The 19,496-nt window shown below is 42.7% G+C and overlaps 1 protein-coding gene across 2 annotated transcripts in view; it reads left to right on the forward strand.

The window, feature by feature from the left end:
- Positions 1–873: 873 nt before the first annotated feature.
- The window catches only part of si:ch211-227n13.3 (uncharacterized), a 25,547-nt gene continuing 6,924 nt past the window's right edge, over positions 874–19,496 (forward strand). Inside the window, exons 1-3 of one of the 2 annotated variants that reach the window (XM_060941738.1) lie at positions 874–945; positions 1,513–1,594; positions 6,323–6,427. In XM_060941738.1, the coding sequence (XP_060797721.1) occupies positions 6,423–6,427 (5 nt within the window). In that variant the 5' untranslated portion in view covers positions 874–945; positions 1,513–1,594; positions 6,323–6,422. The remainder of the gene's footprint in view (positions 946–1,512; positions 1,595–6,322; positions 6,428–19,496) is intronic. The other variant, XM_060941737.1, reaches the window with a different exon arrangement.

Below are 19,496 nucleotides of genomic sequence, written 5' to 3' on the forward strand. Positions count from 1 at the left end.
GAATGGAACATTAAGTATTGAGGTTTTTCACCCACGTGACCAAGTCATGTGATGCTGCCATTTTGGACGTCACGGCTCGAATCAGTTTGAATGCGAGGAAGGCGACAAACGAAAAACATAAAAGAAAAAGGAGCGAGATGCAGAAAACACCTTCACTATCCAGCGACGTAGGGCGTTTACAGGGCGAGCAGAGGGAGAGGCATTTGCAAAAATTGACTAGCTCAGTAAACTAGTAAATCCAGTAAAGGGAAAACTTGAGACTGAAAGGTTTTAACAGTCATCCAAATGACTGAACGTAAACATTGCTACAGTAACATACCAGCTACTGTTGTTGACATTAGCTAGCTTGACGTTCAAAATGGCGGACACCGGGGTGTCACGTGACCCTGTGACGTCAGGTGAAATACCTCAATAGCAACAATAAAAATTATAAGGGGGGCGCTGTTGTTTATTTGCTCTCTGGGGGGGGGTTGTTTATTTGCTCTCTGAGGGGCGGGGCTGTTGTTTATTTGCTCTCTGAGGGGCGGGGCTGTTGTTTATTTGCTCTCTGAGGGGCGGGGCTGTTGTTTATTTGCTCTCTGAGGGGCGGGGCTGTTGTTTATTTGCTCTCTGAGGGGCGGGGCTGTTGTTTATTTGCTCTCTGAGGGGCGGGGCTGTTGTTTATTTGCTCTCTGAGGGGCGGGGCTGTTGTTTATTTGCTCTCTGAGGGGCGGGGCTGTTGTTTATTTGCTCTCTGAGGGGCGGGGCTGACTCTCCCACACTTTGAAAAGCCCTGCAGTTTATTTTGCTGTAAACTCCTGATTCACACTCCAGTCCAGATGGTGGCGGTAATGCTCCATATAAGCTGGCTGCCAACCGCCATTAAACCAGAAGAAGAAAAGTGGCTCCAGCGGAGCTGTTTGAAGTCAGACGGGCGGTGGTGTTATGGACTGTTATCCAGTAGCGGTATGTTGGAAATGATATAAACCGTGTACTTCACGTTTAATTTCAGTCCCAGTGATGATTTAGGATGAGTAGAAATGTTGTTTATAAAGAGAATTTAAAGTCGTTTTGGGTCTCGGTGTGTTTTTCAGTGACGCTTTCGTCTCTCTGTGTGTCTCTCTCTCTCTCTGTGTCTCTCTCTCTGTGTGTGTGTCTCTCTGTGTGTGTGTCTCTCTGTGTGTGTGTCTCTCTCTGTCTCTCTCTGTGTGTGTGTCTCTCTGTGTGTGTGTCTCTCTCTGTCTCTCTCTGTGTGTGTGTCTCTCTCTGTGTGTGTGTCTCTCTGTGTGTGTGTCTCTCTCTGTCTCTCTCTGTGTGTGTGTGTGTGTGTCTCTCTCTCTCTCTCTCTGTGTGTGTGTGTGTGTGTGTGTGTGTGTGTCTGTGTCTCTCTGTCTCTGTCTCTCTGTGTGTCTGCCTCTGTCTCTCTGTGTGTGTGTGCCTCTCTCTCTCTCTCTGTGTGTGTGTCTCTCTGTGTGTGTGTGTGTGTGTGTGTGTGTGTGTCTGTCTCTCTCTCTGGGTCTCTCCTCCACACAGATCAATCCCCGGGGGTATAAACGCACCACATGCCGGTGATGGACTACAGGAGAGAAACACAGCTCCATCGCTTCCAGTCCAAGTAAGAACTCGGATTATATGTAAGCAAACAAACCGGATCCTGTGTGAGCTGACAGATTCCTGGGCCCTGTACTACGAAGCGGGTTTTCTGGCTTACCAGGGTAACTTCGAGAGTAACTTGATCACGTGCAGCGTAACTTCCCGATTAACCCATACTACGAAAGTTGGCTATGTTCAAACCGAGGTATGCTGCCATGGCAACTTACGCTGCATCTCAAACCTGCTCGTCTCAGGTTATGTTCTTGGTTAACCCGAGGTTTCCGATTAACTACACCCTTTTTAAACACCACCTCTCCACCGACATTTCCTCTAGAGACAATGCCAGCGTACCTGGATGACCCGTGCGATATCGGAGCGCAGATTAGAGATGGGATTTATGGCTCTTTGATGGGATCCGCATCTTTGTGATCCGTTCTTGGAAAAGAGCCGTTCAAAAGACTGGCTCATTTGGCTCTTTTTAAATATTTATTCAGTTTTAAGAAGACAGCGTCTAAAGAAGCCAGATCCCTCTGCTTAGACAGTGGCATCAATATTTCTGGACATACCTTTTATATAAAGCAACCTAGACTTACATTATTGTAACCCCTAAACGCTCATAAATAACCATTAAAAAACAATGAGGGCTTCAATGAATGTCCATGCAGAACGGCTTTTCTGTAAAAAAAAAAAAAAGAAGAAGAAGCCACTCAAGAACATAGTTATCAAGAACGCAAGAATATTTTATAGAAAAACACTTGTTTTACAAAAATACAAAATAGATACAACTACAATAAATATAACACAAGAACTAGTTATCACACAAGAACATTTTAATAGAAAAAAACAAACTTTCTATATTAAAAATATTGAAATTGTAACAAAAATAGATACAACTAAACAGTCATAAATAGATAAAGTTATAACAAGAACACAAGATTATTTTAATAGGAAAAAACAAACTATTAATGCAAAAAATATATTATTATTAGAAAATAGATACAACTAGACAAACAGATAAAATACACAAAAATAGAACAAACAAAATGACGATAGAATAAATTAAATGAACGTCCGTGCAAAGTAGTTTTCCCACAATATTATCATTAATACCACACAACAACATTATAAACTATATACAAAACAATTTGAACTATTAGGCAAACAGATAAAACTTGAATAAATAAAAGGCAAATGAATGCTTGCTTGCACGCGCACACACACACACACACACACACACACACCCTATTATGAATGATGATTTTATATTTCATTTTCACCTGTTGCCAGGTGCGTTTGGCACTGCTGTTGCCTCTGAAATGTTCACAGGACATACACCAACTTAGTCAAAGGGACTGAACAGTCAGTCATCCTAATTCATGTGACTCTGTGCACATATCAGCTTAAGTAGGCTACTCCATGAATTTACCATACCAAATTTTATTCAGGATTTTTCGGACATTAAACAAGCTATATATGACTGGGGCCACGTTGGAGGACCATTTTCTGTGACTTGTGATTGATCATGAAGCTTCTCTCATCCTATACTTCTGTTCTGGAACATGTAGAAGGGAGAATGTATTTGCGCATTTACCCGATCGGCAATTCGTTTCCAACATGCTTGCCGCTCCTTATTGGCAGCCGCTGTGTTAGATTTTGCTCTTAATGTTGTTTTGAACTCCTCGTAGCTTTGCATTATGACAGCGCATTCTTCCTCCGTGAAGTACGGCGACCGTGCCATTGTGAACAGTGGGGATTTGCGCTGATAACCTCCCCTTTAACGTGAACGCGCATTAACCCTGATTAGGTTAAACCAGGTTCAACAAATCAACTTCATAACTGGCGTCGTAGTACCGTTTAACCCCAAACAAGATAACCAGGTTTTGTCAACCCCGGTTTAGCGGGGGAACCCTGGGTTACTTCTGGGTAGGTTAACCTCCGTTCGTAGTACAGGGCCCTGGAGCATTGGTTTGATTCGGGTCTTTCAGCTGCCTGCTTATTTTACAAACCCCTCACTCAGAGATATGGAGGCTGCAGTGTGAGCTGGGGTTAAATCACACCAGATCAACTCTCAAACAGTTTCTACACTAAAATAGTCTGTTCCACTGGAGTTTGAGTTGAAAATTGAGGTAAAAGGAGATTTGTTTGTTTTTGTTTGTTTGTTTTTGTTTTTTCTCTCTGTAAAAGTGAAAAGAAACAGAGACTCGTTTATTCCACTAGGGGGCAGGATAGAGCTACAAACCCAAGGCCACAATCACATACCCCTTTTCCACCAAATCAGTTCCAGGGCTGGTTCGGAGCTGGTGCTGGTTCACAACCCGTTCAACTTGCGAGCCAGCTGAGAACCAGTTTGCTTTTCCATAGCTCGCGGTGCTAAGGGGAGCCACGTCATTACGTTGCTGTATACCATACATGTCAACCCCTTTGGGCGTCCACCTGTAGTATCAGAGGAAGAAATCCATAAAATCCTTATAGCCTTCAAATCGCACCAAACGTTTATTTTGATGTTAGGGCTGTGCCGATAGACGATGCCATCGTCCATCGATGATGGTGGTCATCCATCACGATGGAGAGCCACCATCGTGATACCACGCCCCCTCCTGTCATAATCATGCATATACGGTATCATCTGGGCCTATTTAACCTAAAAAGTTAGTTTTTTGTTAGTTTAGTTAGTTTTGTTTAATATATATATTATATAACATAATTATATATAAATACATAATTATATAAATCATTATAAAGTAATATCCTATTACCGCTTGTTCACGTAGGCTATGGTGCAGGGATGTGCTAGTGAACATAACATGTGGTTACACAAATGCAGTATGCTACTAATAATAAATTTTCACTTCATTTTTTAGCCTACACTATACTTTTAATGTAAAATTTGTCATGTTGTTCAAACAAATAGCCACTATTAACGACTTCAGTCGGGAAATATTGCACCCCAAATGGCAGTGAAGCGCAGACTTCGGCAGAAGTCAAATAACTTTAATCTGGTAAATAGGCCCACTTTCAGACACAAAATGGTCCACTCTAAGCCATAATGTCAAACCAAATGGAAGAATGAAGGTGATTCTGACAAATGTAAAGACAGTAAAAAAAAAAAAACAATATTAAATCATGATTTTAAAAGCGGCGGCACGGTGGTGTAGTGGTTAGCGCTGTCGCCTCACAGCAAGAAGGTCCTGGGTTCAAGCCCCGGGGCCGGCGAGGGCCTTTCTGTGCGGAGTTTGCATGTTCTCCCCGTGTCCGCGTGGGTTTCCTCCGGGTGCTCCGGTTTCCCCCACAGTCCAAAGACATGCAGGTTAGGTTAACTGGTGACTCTAAATTGACCGTAGGTGTGAATGTGAGTGTGAATGGTTGTCTGTGTCTATGTGTCAGCCCTGTGATGACCTGGCGACTTGTCCAGGGTGTACCCCGCCTTTCGCCCGTAGTCAGCTGGGATAGGCTCCAGCTTGCCTGCGACCCTGTAGAAGGATAAAGCGGCTACAGATAATGTGATGTGTGATGTGATTTTAAAAGCTGGTGCAATAATTCAAACACTAATAAATTGGAAAAATTAGCGCGTTCAAGTGCGCACTAAAGGCCGAAACGCATCTTCAATTGATATGGTGTAAATAAACAATGAGTGATAGCTTAAGTGTAGTTTCTTCTCATAGTTTGAATATTAGTCTTTCATTGTTAGAGCAGATTAATATCTTGCCGTGATCAGTGAGTGCTCGGGGAGGTTCATTTCCACCTGCGCTTTGCGCAGCTCATTTCTCCGAAGCCAGCTGTGCGTAAACGCAGTGTTGACTGCTCGGCAAACTCCAAACGCTCGGTCTGTACTGGCCCTCTGTTGCGCAAGCGAGTTGGTTATGGCCAGGTTCAAATTGTGCCCAAAACAACTTAACCACGGCCATTTCAATTGCCTGATGGCTGTGACAATATTCGCCCCGTTGTTATACAGGCGATCTTTTTCTCCTCTATTTTCCATTCGGCAAGTGTCTCGCGCAATGCGTCTTCTAAATTGTCCGCTGAATGTGTCTCTGGCATGAAACTCGTCTGCAGGCATTTGGACTGCATTGCCCACTCTCGGTCCACATAATGTACGGTAGCTGACCTATAGGGCATCATGTTGCAGCTGGACCACATATCCGTTATCAAGGCCAAATATTCCACATCACCTAGCGCTTTTTTTCTTTACGTGCCAAAGCCATATATATATATATATTACACACACACACACACACACACACACACACACACACACACACGTGTGTGTGTATATGTGACCGCTCACCGAATCCAGGGACACATGTCGGCCGAAACAAATCCGAGATAATCGCAAAAAGAAGCTTTTTTTTCGAAATTTGTGATTTTTGTTTTTTTCCATCATGTGCAAGTTGAGATCTTGAAGAATGCAATCAGTATTTCAGATAATAGATTTTGTTGGAAAAGCATACATTTTTTATTGCAAATTGTCTCGTTTTTGTCAGGACTGTAGCCTGCTGGGGGGTGTGGGTAAATTACCATATGGGCCGTTCACATGATTTAAAGTCATTTGTTTTTTTTTCTGCGAATCAGCTGTATGATGCGAGCTGAGCGCATGGCTACTTAACTGCATACAGGTGTGTGATTTCACTATGGAATGAGGAAGCTAAACAGAGCGCAGAGGAGCTGAAACACCGCGAAGCAAACAGACGCACGGTATTTACATCAGAGATAACCATTTCTAGCAAAAAAACCCCGCAACCTCGTTTTCCAGATTGAATGGAATACTTGAATGATCGGATGATACACGGACCGTTCTAGGATTACATTCCATCGGAGGCATTGGTGTGTGCAAGGCGCCGTTTCTCTTTCTGATGGGGTAAGTTTATTAATCTAAGGCTGTGTGGTTATTTTTGCATGTAACGGAGAGTGTTGTGGTTTGGTTAAGCCTAGGTCACAACCGGACATACGATTTTTTGGCCGTGTGATTTTTGGCGTTTCCCAAATCGCTGCGTTTTTTTTTTTTTTTTTCACGGAGAAAGACGCGCGTTGGCTGCAAGTTTGTCTTGCAACCTGAAAAAACCGTAAGCGCCCATAGAGTTTGTTTGACATGACAAAGAACCTCTGCGGCCGGTCTGCGGCTCGAAAATCAGCACGTCACACGCGCGCTCTCGTGCGTTTCTTGCGTTTTTTGCATGTAGACCGGCTGTAGGAGCGCGTACTGTATGGCTGGTTGTGACCGAGGCTTTACATGAAACTAGTGTTGTGTTAGTTGTGTCATCATCGTGCTATCTTTCTTTCTTACGGTGTGAGTAATTTTTCAACCACAAAACGTTAAAGTATACTTTAGGACTTATTTTTGTACTTCATAATTGTGTTGGGCATACTTTGCATGGAAGGAAAATTGACATGGTGATCTTTGTTTACATGAAAGTAGTATCGTGCTAGCTCGTAGGGGGTAGGGCTTTCCTTAATGCCATGCAAATGAGCAGCATTATGTGCCCGCCCTGCACCCAGAGTAGCTGAGATGGAAAACTTTGAGGGCGATTTTCTCCCTTTCCTGTTTTAAGAAGTATACACTTTCAAAAGGCCACACATTCTTCAAATATTGTCAGATCTCCACATGGAAGGCATCATTGGAAAGCTTAGAAACTGTACTTTCTGAATCTGTCAATAACTCAAAATGCCCCCGGGCCGACATGTGTCCCTGGATTCTGTGATCTGCCATATATATATATATATATATATATATATATATATCACACATCACATCACATTATCTCTAGCCGCTTTATCCTTCTACAGGGTCGCAGGCAAGCTGGAGCCTATCCCAGCTGACTACGGGCGAAAGGCGGGGTACACCCTGGACAAGTCGCCAGGTCATCACAGGGCTGACACATAGACACAGACAACCATTCACACTCACATTCACACCTACGGTCAATTTAGAGTCACCAGTTAACCTAACCTGCATGTCTTTGGACTGTGGGGGAAACCGGAGCACCCGGAGGAAACCCACGCGGACACGGGGAGAACATGCAAACTCCGCACAGAAAGGCCCTCGCCGGCCCCGGGGCTCGAACCCAGGACCTTCTTGCTGTGAGGCGACAGCGCTAACCACTACACCACCGTGCCGCCCTATATATATATATATATAAAAAATATGGTTTTTTATCATCCGCCTCTAGCTGGGCTCACGCTAGCTGCTCGCACGTCCGCAAATTGCGAAGTTTTATTCCAATTTGCGAAAAGAAAATCATCTGTATTCGCATTTTATGTGAAAGTCATTTAAAGTTTAAGCAAAATCCATCAAACAATTGCGATTTCTCAAGATAAACAGTACCTTTCAGGGCCTGAATTTGGGCGCGGGATTGCGGGTATCGCGCATTTTTTATTTTTTTTTAATTCCCACACCTTTAACGATTCTAATGCGAGAGATTCCCGCACACATTACTGCATTGCCTGACAACGTCAATCTAATAATGGATCAGTGTGAATGCGCGACTACCTTCTGTTCTCAAGGTTATTTGAACTGAACCCTCCTTTTACTGACTGACCCCCCTCTTATCTCCCCCCGTAGCCTACTCAGAAAAAAAAACAGCAGACACAGACAGTTCACACACACATAGATACAGCGCGCGCACTCTTCCTCTCTCGGACCTTCGCTGTAAAACACATGGACCGCTGGCTAAAACGCACAAGTGCAGTGGCAGAAGTTTCCCCTGCTAAGAGGAAAACTCCTGAATCCGATGGTGGTAATAGCAGTGTGAGTGATACCGTTGAGAATACTGCTGAGAACACACAGGACGAGACCGCTAACGTTAATGTCGACGTTGCGAAGGGGATTAGATCAGAGCATGGCTATAAGAAAAAAGTATTTACAAGGAAAAGCAAAGGACGCTGATGCTGACAAAAGGGATGACCACTAGGAGAAAGAGTAGGAAAGACTACATATATACAAGAATCCTGCACTCAGCAAAGATGAATTGTTCAGTATTGAGAACAATTTGATTTTTTTTTAAATTAAAGATGGCATATGACACAGGAGACAGGGCTATATGGTATAAGAGAATCCTGAAAAGTCAACAAAGACTGTTGTCATGTTAACGTTCTATATGTGGACTGAAACAAAGTTTGCAAGTTCATTCAGTGTTAAAGGTGGGGTATGAGATTTTTTTTCAGGAGTATTTTTTACCATATTGCTTGAAAAGCTCCTCACACCCATGTTGCAAGCAGTACAATAGAAGGTTTGACCCAAAAACGAAATATTTTAATCCAGTCTACAGTGTAAAATGAAGGAAAAACGCCATCCAATCATATCGAGGTACCACCTCAAAATGATTGGATACTGACACGTCAATCAGACTGAAGCCTGCGAGCAGCCCCTTCACACTTCTGTGTGTGTGTGTGTGTGTGTGTGTGTGTGTGTGTGTGTGTGTGTGTGTGTGAGAGAGAGAGAGCAAGCAGCCCCTCCCCCACCCACATGCTGCGAGCAGAGTGTCACACAGAAAGCGCAGGATTTTCTCAGTGCGCTCCCTCCAAACAACGGGGATTTACACGAAAACGGAAGGAGATATTCACAAAATTCTTTCACAGTGAGCGCCACAAGGCTCTCCTGAACACACTGATATAATTTTTTTTTGTCTGTAGTGTAAAAAATGAGGTCACTAGAGCAAGTTAAAAACGAGTGACTTTTCTGATTTTGCAGTCACAGCGCAGCCACGTTTATAGGGGTGGAGACGCGGGGGGTGGGAGCATGGCGAGGGCGGGCGTGTTTCTTTTCAAAATATAGCTTGCGGGAACCGTTATTCCAAAATCTCGTACCCCACCTTTAAGAACAGTTTGATAGCGTTTTCTTATTTTAATTGTAGACATTAAACAGAGGACAGGGATGATCAGATCAGACATGAGAATAGAAAAATGATATAAAAGTTGATTAAAAAAAGATGATATAAAAATGTTATAAACGGAAAAAGCAAAGGTCACTGATTAAAGAGATGGTCACTAAGGGCGTATTCACACCTACGTTGTTTGGTCCGGACCAAACGAACCAAATTTCCCTTGGTCGGGACCTTTTGGGTTGGTCTGAATACAAACCACCGAACTCTGGTCCGGACCAAACAAGCGGACCAAGACCGAGCTGCAAGGTCGGACTCGGTCCGGACCAAAGGAACCCTGGTGCGGATCTTTTGGAGGTGTGAAAGCAGACCGGACCTAATCCGACAGTTTTGCTTTTTTGTACCTCGGGAGCTTCCGTCGTTTGTTGAGCATTATGGGAAACAGAATCTTGACACTCCACCGCAAAGTGCAAACACTGTTTCGGTTGTCAAGGGTCGTTCAGTCACCAGTGGTAGGCGAGTACAAAAAATGAGTAGGGGCCAAACGTGGGCCGAGGAAGAAACGTGTACCCTTGTGGATATATGAGCAGATGTCCACATATCTGAGCTTTTGGAGAGAACACACAAAAATGCCGACGTGTTTGCTGTATTCAGTGAGAAAATGAAGGAGAAGGGGTTAGAACAGAACAATGTCAGTTAAAAGTGAAGAAACTCCGTCAGACCTACATTAAAATCAGGGACATTCTTTCAAAAAGTGGCGGTACTAGCGACGCAAAAAAGAAATTCATCTATTACGTGAAGAGCCAGAACTGTCACAACATGATGTGCGCTCATCAGCGCTATCCTCCGTAGCCGCCTTGCCCTTTGTCGTCGTCGTTGATAAATTACTTGTACAACAGCATAGTAATCGCACAATTGTGAAAACAGTAAAAACTGGAAAAAACATACAGCTTTGATGACATTAAAAAGAATAACAGCACGGAAAGCCTCCATGACTACTTTTGAACTGAACGCTTTGTGCGCGTGTCGTCTCTGACCAATAGCTGAACGACCTCAGGGCGCGTGGCTTTGTTGACAGATTTTGGTCCGCTTACTAAAATGTACAGTGTGAAAGCGAACCGCACCAAAATGAAAAAATAAAAAAAACATTTGGTTCGGACCAAAGCAAGTGAACTATCGAACTATCCTGGTCTGAATACATCCTAAAAGAAGAGACAAATAACACAAACATAGTTAAGAGAATCCTGAAAAGTCAGCAGACTGGTTTAAGTTAGATTTTAAGTTAGACTTGTTGTGTCAATAAATTCACTGAGTGCTATTAAGAACAGACTGATTTTTTTTTTCTTTTTTTATAATTAAACGAAGCAATGACACTTAAAGAATAGTACATGAAGATGAGGAAGAAGCAGCTGTGTAAAGCAACACTAAGGAGGTTGTAAAATTAGCTTAACTAAAAGGCACACAACCTTCCAAACGCTTCCTAGAGCCTTACTCGCACTGCTAGAAAAAGGCTATAGAGATCTTGCAGTCACGTGACTGGAAAGTACACAGCCGCCATCTTGTCGGTAAAAAAAACATCGCTGAATACTGCTGCACTCGTGTACAGAATGGATCAATTTCAACCGATGGACTACACGGCTCATTTTTCTAATGAACAGATAACTAGATATATGTCTAAAATAAACGATCTACAGATTATTGACCCTTATGGCTTACCGGACGGAGTTTTCACGACCGTGTCGGTGGATATTGAACTGCCAGAGGTGGAATACCCAGACGTGTATAATTACCTCATTAACTTTCCCTCGCTGTTCAGTGGTCAAGCACTGCGTGCTTATAAATCTCTGGACAGTTATCTTTACAGAAATTCAGGATTTGTCAGCCCCCCTCAGATGTGGCATCTTGTAAACAAGAAAATAACAATCTTCCTTGGACGGGTAAGTCACTTAAGTATTGAGTATAGCACTGACCAACCGATTATAGAATAGAATAAGGTAATTCCAGCTGTAATTCCAAATCGTCCGTCTTGTTTACCATGGATCTGGCGTTGGAGAGGTAGAGGCTTAGTAGTGGAGATTTGAGTGGTTGTTTTCTGAGCTTAGTCAACAGGCCGGCTCTGCCTGCAGCCTCGCTTTTGCTTCCGCTCCCGGCGCCACCTCCTTCGCTTTGCTTCCGATAACAATCCACGGAGACCCCGCTGGTCTCACTATCTCGTCCGGAATGTTGTGCATGCGATGGAAATCGCTACAAACCGTCATTTTCTGCTGGAAACCCCTGTCCAGTAAGTCCATACAGTTGTAGTGGATACTGAAGTCCGGTACAGACGAACAACACGCAAAAATACACATAAAAAACGTGCACAGGTAGGGAGAGCTTGTAGCCGCAGCCATTGTAGTAGAATTGTATATAGTAGGTTTTCCAGAAGAAAAGGTAGAAGTAGAAGGCGGAAATATGGCGTTTGACCGACAAGATGGCGTCTGTCACAATCTGGATCGGCTGTAACGTCACATGCAAGTGCTCCATAGGTGTTTGATGGCATAACAGTCAGTCAGCAATGTCATGCTGTAAAGGATCTCTTTTTCATTTTGTGGTGGTTTTCCACCCGAAACTGAACAGTCCATATCTTAGACGGCTGGTGGGAATAATACTTGCATTTATCCACCTGGCCTTTGTCTGACAATGCTATCCAAATTTGGAGATATCAAAATGAAAAGTCTACTAAAAAGGATACCTCAAATGGTGACAAAAGGTTACATACTGTAGAGATCTTCAATCTGAGTAGTGGCAGAAGGTAAGACCTAAGCTATTTAAGCCCACAAGTAGCGTTCCCCACAAACTGTATAAATCCCCCCCAAACTGTATAAATCCCCCCCATTTGAGTCACTGAGGGGGGAATTCCCCCCCATTCTGAAAAATGAAATTCAGGCCCTGCCTTTCGTGTCCATCTTCGATGTTTTGATTTATAACCAACGCCCCCGAGTTTCGAAGCTTCTTATTGGTTGATCGCAAATTACGTCTTCCAATAGCATCGGACCTTACATATAAAATGATCAATTTCCGAGTTGCGCTGATAATGTCGGCAATTCTCGCTCATTAGTGAACAAGATTATAGCGAGGTTTGTTTGAAATAAATTATCCGACTTTACGTATGACACAAACTTATCTAAAAAGTGAGAACATATTAGAATATTCTGTTAGCTTTCTCAGTTAGGGATAAAAACACGATATAACCAGTCTAAAGACGTATTTTCTACATAATATCAACCCTGACGGAACTTTGGAAGAACTCGCAGATGAACCAGGATATATCGACCAAGTGTACCTTGTTTTCAGAGCGTTTTGACGCACATGGTTCAAAGTTTTGACTGCAAGTGTTTCATTTGAGAAATTAATGGTGAATATTGTTATATTTGGGTTATGAGATTAATTTATAAGAAACAACCACTGATTTTAACTCCCTCAGCTCCCTTCATCCTACCCATAAAGACACACCCCCCCCCCCTCCCCCTAAACACACACGGATCCCAATTACTTACACACACACACAGCCAGTCAGCATACTATAGAGGGTGACTAATGCCGCTTTTCCACTACCAACGCGGCTGAGTTGGGCTGAGCCGTGCCGTGCTGAGTCGGGCTGAGTTGAGCTGAGTGGGGCTGTTGGAGTTGCATTTCAACAACAACCGCGCTGAACCGTGCTGGCTGGAAGTGGGTGGACACATTGGGTAGAGTTAGCGAAAGTGGGTGGACGTCAGGTGATGTCGTTAGGCGGCGCAAACAGTGACATCAGTGAGCTTTTAAGCGGTAGTCTCACGATCCGGATAGTAAACAATAAACATGGAGGACATGGAGTCGTTAGTGTTGCTGGTCTTGGTGCTGTGGCTTGTTGTCACCGACAACACCAACAGATACTGGCAAGAGCGTATAGATGAGGCGAGGCGCATAAGGCTTCAGAAATTCTCGTAATAAGTAATTCTTCTTCTTCCGGGTTTACGGTGTTTACAGATCCCAGCGTGCTCGCGGGGCGTGTGTGGGCATGTGAGGACACGCCTCCTCACCGATCAGTGCACAGGGGAGTGTCTGCTCATGCCCCTAGCCCCACTCGGCTCTAGGGCCATGACGGTTAGGCGAGTATCCGAATCCGGTTCAGTCATTTAAGCCTTTCGATTAGAATACTGACGAGTCGGTTAATCGATATAACGAATATACATATTGCTTATCATTAATGAAACAGTAGTTCGTTTATGATTATGAAAAACATACATACCCTATGGTTTTTACGCTGGAAAATAGAGTTTATTTGTATAAAATCCAATAATTTTTTCTACGGCGGCCATTTTGCCATCCCATAATAATGCGAAGTCTCGCGTGGTTTTGCGCAGGTAATGCTCGTTTCCGGGTCACTTCAAAAGCACATGAAAGAAACACTACTATTCTAGTAGTGTTACAAATCTGTTTGTGACTGTGAGTAACTTTGTGGGTAACTAATAACCAGTGTACAAATTACAGTATTCATTACTAATACTAATTGCTAATAGGCTTATCTTATTGATTAAAATGGCAAAGTGTTACTTGAAATGATATTTTAAAAGTTATTTTACCATTGACATATTTACATAACAAAAATTTTCCATCCTCTGATATTTGACTACATATTTTACTTGTTTTCATAAGCGCCTAGAAAGGGAGAAATACGTATTCTAACAAAAACAAGAAGAACACTTTTACTTCCTGAACAAAAAAAATAAGAAAAACAACACATTTTTTGTTGATAAGTCATTTATTTTATTGCCTGCAAAGGAAACATGTGTCAAAAATTAAGTAATGCAATTATTATGATGAAAAGGTAAGTGTTTAATATGATATAAGTGAGGATACATGTTGTACAAATGAACAAGTTTCGGGTAAACCGAAACGAATAGGTTATCAAACTCGGTTAACCGTAATCGCGAATATGCTAACCGTCATGGCCCTACTCGGCTCGGTTTGGCTCGCTTCAGCCCCACTCCAAAACCGTGCGAGTTTTGGGTGCTAAGCAGGGCTGAAGCGAGCTGAGTCGTGCTGCTCTGAGGTAGTCGAAACGCGAGCCGTGTCGGGCTGAAGTGAGCTGAAAAGGGTCGTGGAAAAGGGCCATATGGGCTAAAAGGTGCATAGATAGCAAAGAATGCAAAGCACATCACACCAGATGTTAGATATAATTATAATGAAAAATATGGACTCTGTAAACCAGATTAAGCGGGTTAAATTAAACACACAATTTCATTACATATATACAGTTGATGAAATGATCAAAATAAGAGGATTCAAGAATAAATAAGCATGCTATGAACTAGGGTATTAGGCAGAAAAAGAAATTTACCAGTCAAAAATAATATTTTATATAATCCTGATAAGCGCCGCAGGTGCGAAGACGAGCGCCGTAGGCGCGAAGTCCCTCTAGGGGGGTCTGGGGGCATGCCCCCCCAGAAAATTTTTGAAATTTAGACTTCATTTCCTGCATTCTAGGACATTTTCAGGGTGAAATGGCGTGTAATTTTTGATCAGAAATATTGCATATTTTTACTTTGTATTTTTTTCAGTTTCACTCCTGAATGTATCAGATGTATGTATGGTGTTTGATTTGGTAACAAAAGTGAAAAGAAAATAAACAACAATGAATTGTATATAATCTTTTGATCTAGTTACAGTATTTAATAAAAAAAAAAAAAACAACAGTATTCTATTTTACCATACCCCAATGAACCCCCCTTGTTAATCAATGTATCACACATACCTTTTCTGTCTTTTTGTGGAAAAACGAATCAGTTTTTGTCACATTCAATTTGGGGCGTTTGTTGGGATTCATCTTGATCCAGAAGAGTGAGTCAGCAAAAAAAATGCGGTTCTCCCGCCAAGAAAGAGGAAACTACAACGCAGGGTGTTTGGCAATTTTCGACCAATCAGAATTCGCGATTTATTCAGTCCGCATGTTACAAGATTCAGTGCGGGCCAAAATGGCGGAAACGATGAAATATTCTGATTTTTCATTTCAAGTTTTCAGTATTTTTCGTATTAAACTGTGTTTCTTACGATTTGTAAATGATGGCGGAACCACAAACGGACTGGCCATCGGGAGTAGCGGGAGTTTTCCCAGTGGGCCGGTGGTTCAGTGTGGGCCAGCGGAGAAAAAAAAAAAAAAAAACAGTTGCGCGCTGGCCTTTAATATGATAAGCAATGTTAACAGTTTCTTTAACAAACTGTTAACATTGCTTATCATATTAAAGGCCAGCGCGCAACTGTAATAAGCAATGTTAACAGTTTGTTAAAGAAACTGTTAACATTGCTTATCATATTAAAGGCCAGCGCGCAACTGTTTTTTTTTTTTTTTTTTTTCTCCGCCGGCCCACGCTGAACCACCAGCCCACCGGGAAAACTCCCGCTACTCCCGATGGCCAGTCCGTGTGTGGGCGGAACATAACTGGATTTATCGGATGACATGTGGGAGTATTCATGTGCGAAAATTTTCGGCATTATCGTCCGTTTCAGTATCCGTCTGTGTGTATACTTGCCCGTTGAAATCGGCAATTGCCCGTCAAATTTACGGGTGGACGGGTCTCTGCCTAATACCTTACTATGAACATAAATCAAGAACATGGAAAGACAAAGGCAGGAAACAAGCTTGCAAACACTATTGAAACACCAACAAACTACAATAACAATTCATTTTTCAGTATTATGTCAGTGCAAGAAACATTTAGAAGTATAACCTATCTTGCTAAAAAAATTACTTTGCTAAAAAGAAAATTGTTTTAGCATTTCTTGCTAAGCGAAATTGCAAATTGCTAAAGAAAAATTTGAGTCTTTAGCACTTTTCGCTAAAACAATTTGGGTCCTAGAGTGAGCACAGTCTAGGTTTATATAAAAAAAAAAAATCCGCACTGCGTCATGACAGACTGGCTGCACTGATTCAGTTACAGGTTGCCAGGTCTGTATAAAACACCCACAGTCTCCAAACTAAACAATTTTAAACTCGAACATTATCGTCTGTCATGATGCAGTGCGTGTTTTCTTTAAACCTAGAAGTGGATGATATAACCGAAAAAAAAAGATATATAAATATACTCAAACACAGTACTGTTCAAAAGTTTTGGCACCCTATTTTCTTCATACAAACTTTGCTATAGATTTCCATTTTATGATTTCTGCATTATCGAGTAATGAACCTACAGTCTGAGAGAGTTCTACACAAACACACCGAACTTTACAACAGCTGCATGCACGTGAAATGGAAATAAATTGATTAAGGCAGGAAAAACCTATTTTGGATCAAATTTTTATTGCCCGTTACAAGTAAAAAGTAACCAAATAACCAAACTTGATAATAAAGTTACTGAATAACCAAACTTCAGCTCAATGTGTGATCTTCATTTTATGTTGCAATTCACAACTATTCTATGGTTTTCCGAAAAAAAAAGTACTTGCAAAATAGGGGGAAAGTGATAATATTGGGGGACAAGTGGAAATTAACCCCCACTTTCCCCCCAGGGCAAGTGGGTTTAAAAGTTAATGTTGAGTCCTGCATGCACTGTGGTACCATTCTTTTTGTGATCGAAATGCATTCTAGATTAGGCACCAGCACTGCATCAGTGGAAAAGGGCGATAAGTGGCTCAGACCCTGCCTGTTCCAGCATGACAATGTCCTGTGCGTAACACATCATCTGTGAAGACCTGGTTCTGCCAGAACTCGAGTGTCCTGCACAGAGCCCTGATCGCTACGCTGATGAACTGGAACGCTGACTGCACCTCAGGCCTTCTCGCACATCAGTGCCCGATTTTCACTAATGCTTTGTGTCTGAATGATCACACATCCCCACAGCCACGCCCTAAAACCTAGTGGAAAGCCTTCTCAGAAAAGTGGAGCTTATTATAACAGCAAAGGGAACTGAATCCGGAATGGGAAAGCACATATGGGTGTGATGTCCGGGGTCAATAAAGTATCGGTTATATAGTGTGTATGTCTGTCTCTGTGTCTCTCTCTCGGTCTTGTTGTGTCTGTATCTCTCACACACACACTTACTCACACTCTGTCTCAGTGTGTCTCTCTTTGTTTTTTCTCTCTCTCTCTCTCTCTCTCTCTCTGTATCTGTCTTGTTGTGCTTCTGTCTGTGTGTGTGTGTGTGTGTGTGTCTCTGTCTGTCTCGATGTGTCTCTATCTCTCTCTCGGTGTGTCTCTGTCTGTCTGTGTACTTCTGTCTGTCTGTCTGTCTGTCTGTATACCTGTCTGTGTGTGTGTCTCTGTCTTGTTGTGTCTGTATCTCTCACCCACACACACACACTCTTACTCTCTGTCTCGGTGCGTCTGTCTTTGTGTTTTTGTTTTTTTCTTCTCTCTCTCTCTCTCTCTGGCTGTCTGTATACCTGTCTCTGTGTATAGACCCCTTTCACTGACGTCACCCGAAGCCGGAAGTAAACAGACCCTGCGCCATTTTGGAAGACCAACAAGCTCGTGATAAGGGGATAATAACGGCAGCGGTATGTGAACCCACGAGAATAAAGTGGAGTGGCAAACGACTTAAACAAACAAATCTGAGCTGTTTTATTTATGATTTATTGGCCCAACAGTAGACTTGAAAGAAACCTGTGTGAGACTTGGCAAAAAACTGTGGATATAATGGATAAGTCTGTGCATGATCTGCGGACACTTTGAGGTAAGCAAACGCAAGAAATTCAGATTTAAAACATGCTAAAGTGGCCCCAAGTTGATAACTGTATGAGGAGCAAGCCTCACAGACTTCTACAATTTAATAATAATAATAATAATTTAGGATGGTTTGGGGCTTGCTCGCTGCTGCCAGGTTGGTTGTTGAGTAGCCTGACTGTTTTTTTTTTTTTTTTCTTGCGTGTGGTATCATTGTTGACGCGAGGTTGTTTTTTGAACATGCCAATGCGGACACGATTTCCCCGATGAGTTATGACTTCAGACGCGATGCGTGTGTGGAGGTGTGGAGTCCGCGTGATATGTGCGTAAGAGAAGCTTCTCATGTGTTTGGAGATCCGCGCTCCGAGACAAGCGCAAGCACACACACCCCCAAGGGAAAAAAAGGGGCCCCCCGAAAATATCGGCATAGTTCGAACACTGAGTGTAGGCACTGGGTGTAAACAACAAATAGTTTACAATGTCTGGGTAGCAAACAGATGGCAGAATTGGTGTCAGGTCCTCCTTATGTTTCCATTCTCCCTTGCCCCGAGTCTTATCATATGAGTCAAACCCATCAATCACAGCCAGTTTCTCCACATACCGTGCCCTTTCTGCAGCTGGTAATGTACTCAACCCGAATTATCAGCCACATTATCGTGTCACTTTACTCTCGCTCGTACTTTGTTTTATATTGAGTGCATGTACTTGGTCTTCCAATATGGCGCCTAACAAAATCTCGCGGCGCGGTGACGTCATGTGAAAGGGGTCTATATACCTCTCTCTCTGGCTGTCTGTATACCTGTCTCTATGTATACCCCTCTCTCTCTCTCTCTCTCTCTCTCTCTGGCTGTCTGTATACCTGTCTCTGTGTATACCTCTCTGTCTGTCTGTCTGTCTGTCTGTCTGTATACCTGTCTCTATGTGTATACCTCTCTCTCTCTGGCTGTCTGTATACCTGTCTCACTCAGTACGTTTACATGCACGTCCAAATCGAGCTGCTGTTGGTAATCGAGCAAAGGGTCCCAGCAGGGGTGCCAGAGAAATCCAATCCTACATGCACAAGTGAAATCGGGCTATTGTGCAAGGTGCATTGTGCACCCGAGCCACACGTGGCGCTACACGCCCCATCGTGTTGGTACACTTCCGGTTGTCGTCATGAAGAAGAGCTTATAGTGTTGCCAGATACTGCTGACGTTTTCCAGCCCAAAACATGTTCAAATCCGCTAAAATGCACTTAAAACCCCCAATCTGGCAACACTAGCAGTTCCGTGCTCAAGCTGTTAGGCTTTTTTTTTTTTTGACTATGGCTACAAACTGTCCGGCGCAGACCACTGTTTTGTAAGACAACTTATTTTGCACAATAATATTTTTCTAAAGTCCATTTTTTGCTTACAAAAAATTTTTTTTTTGCTTACAATTTAACTTATGTCTTA

This window comes from Neoarius graeffei, chromosome 15, assembly GCF_027579695.1.
Source record: "Neoarius graeffei isolate fNeoGra1 chromosome 15, fNeoGra1.pri, whole genome shotgun sequence".
NCBI classification, from domain to species: domain Eukaryota; kingdom Metazoa; phylum Chordata; class Actinopteri; order Siluriformes; family Ariidae; genus Neoarius; species Neoarius graeffei.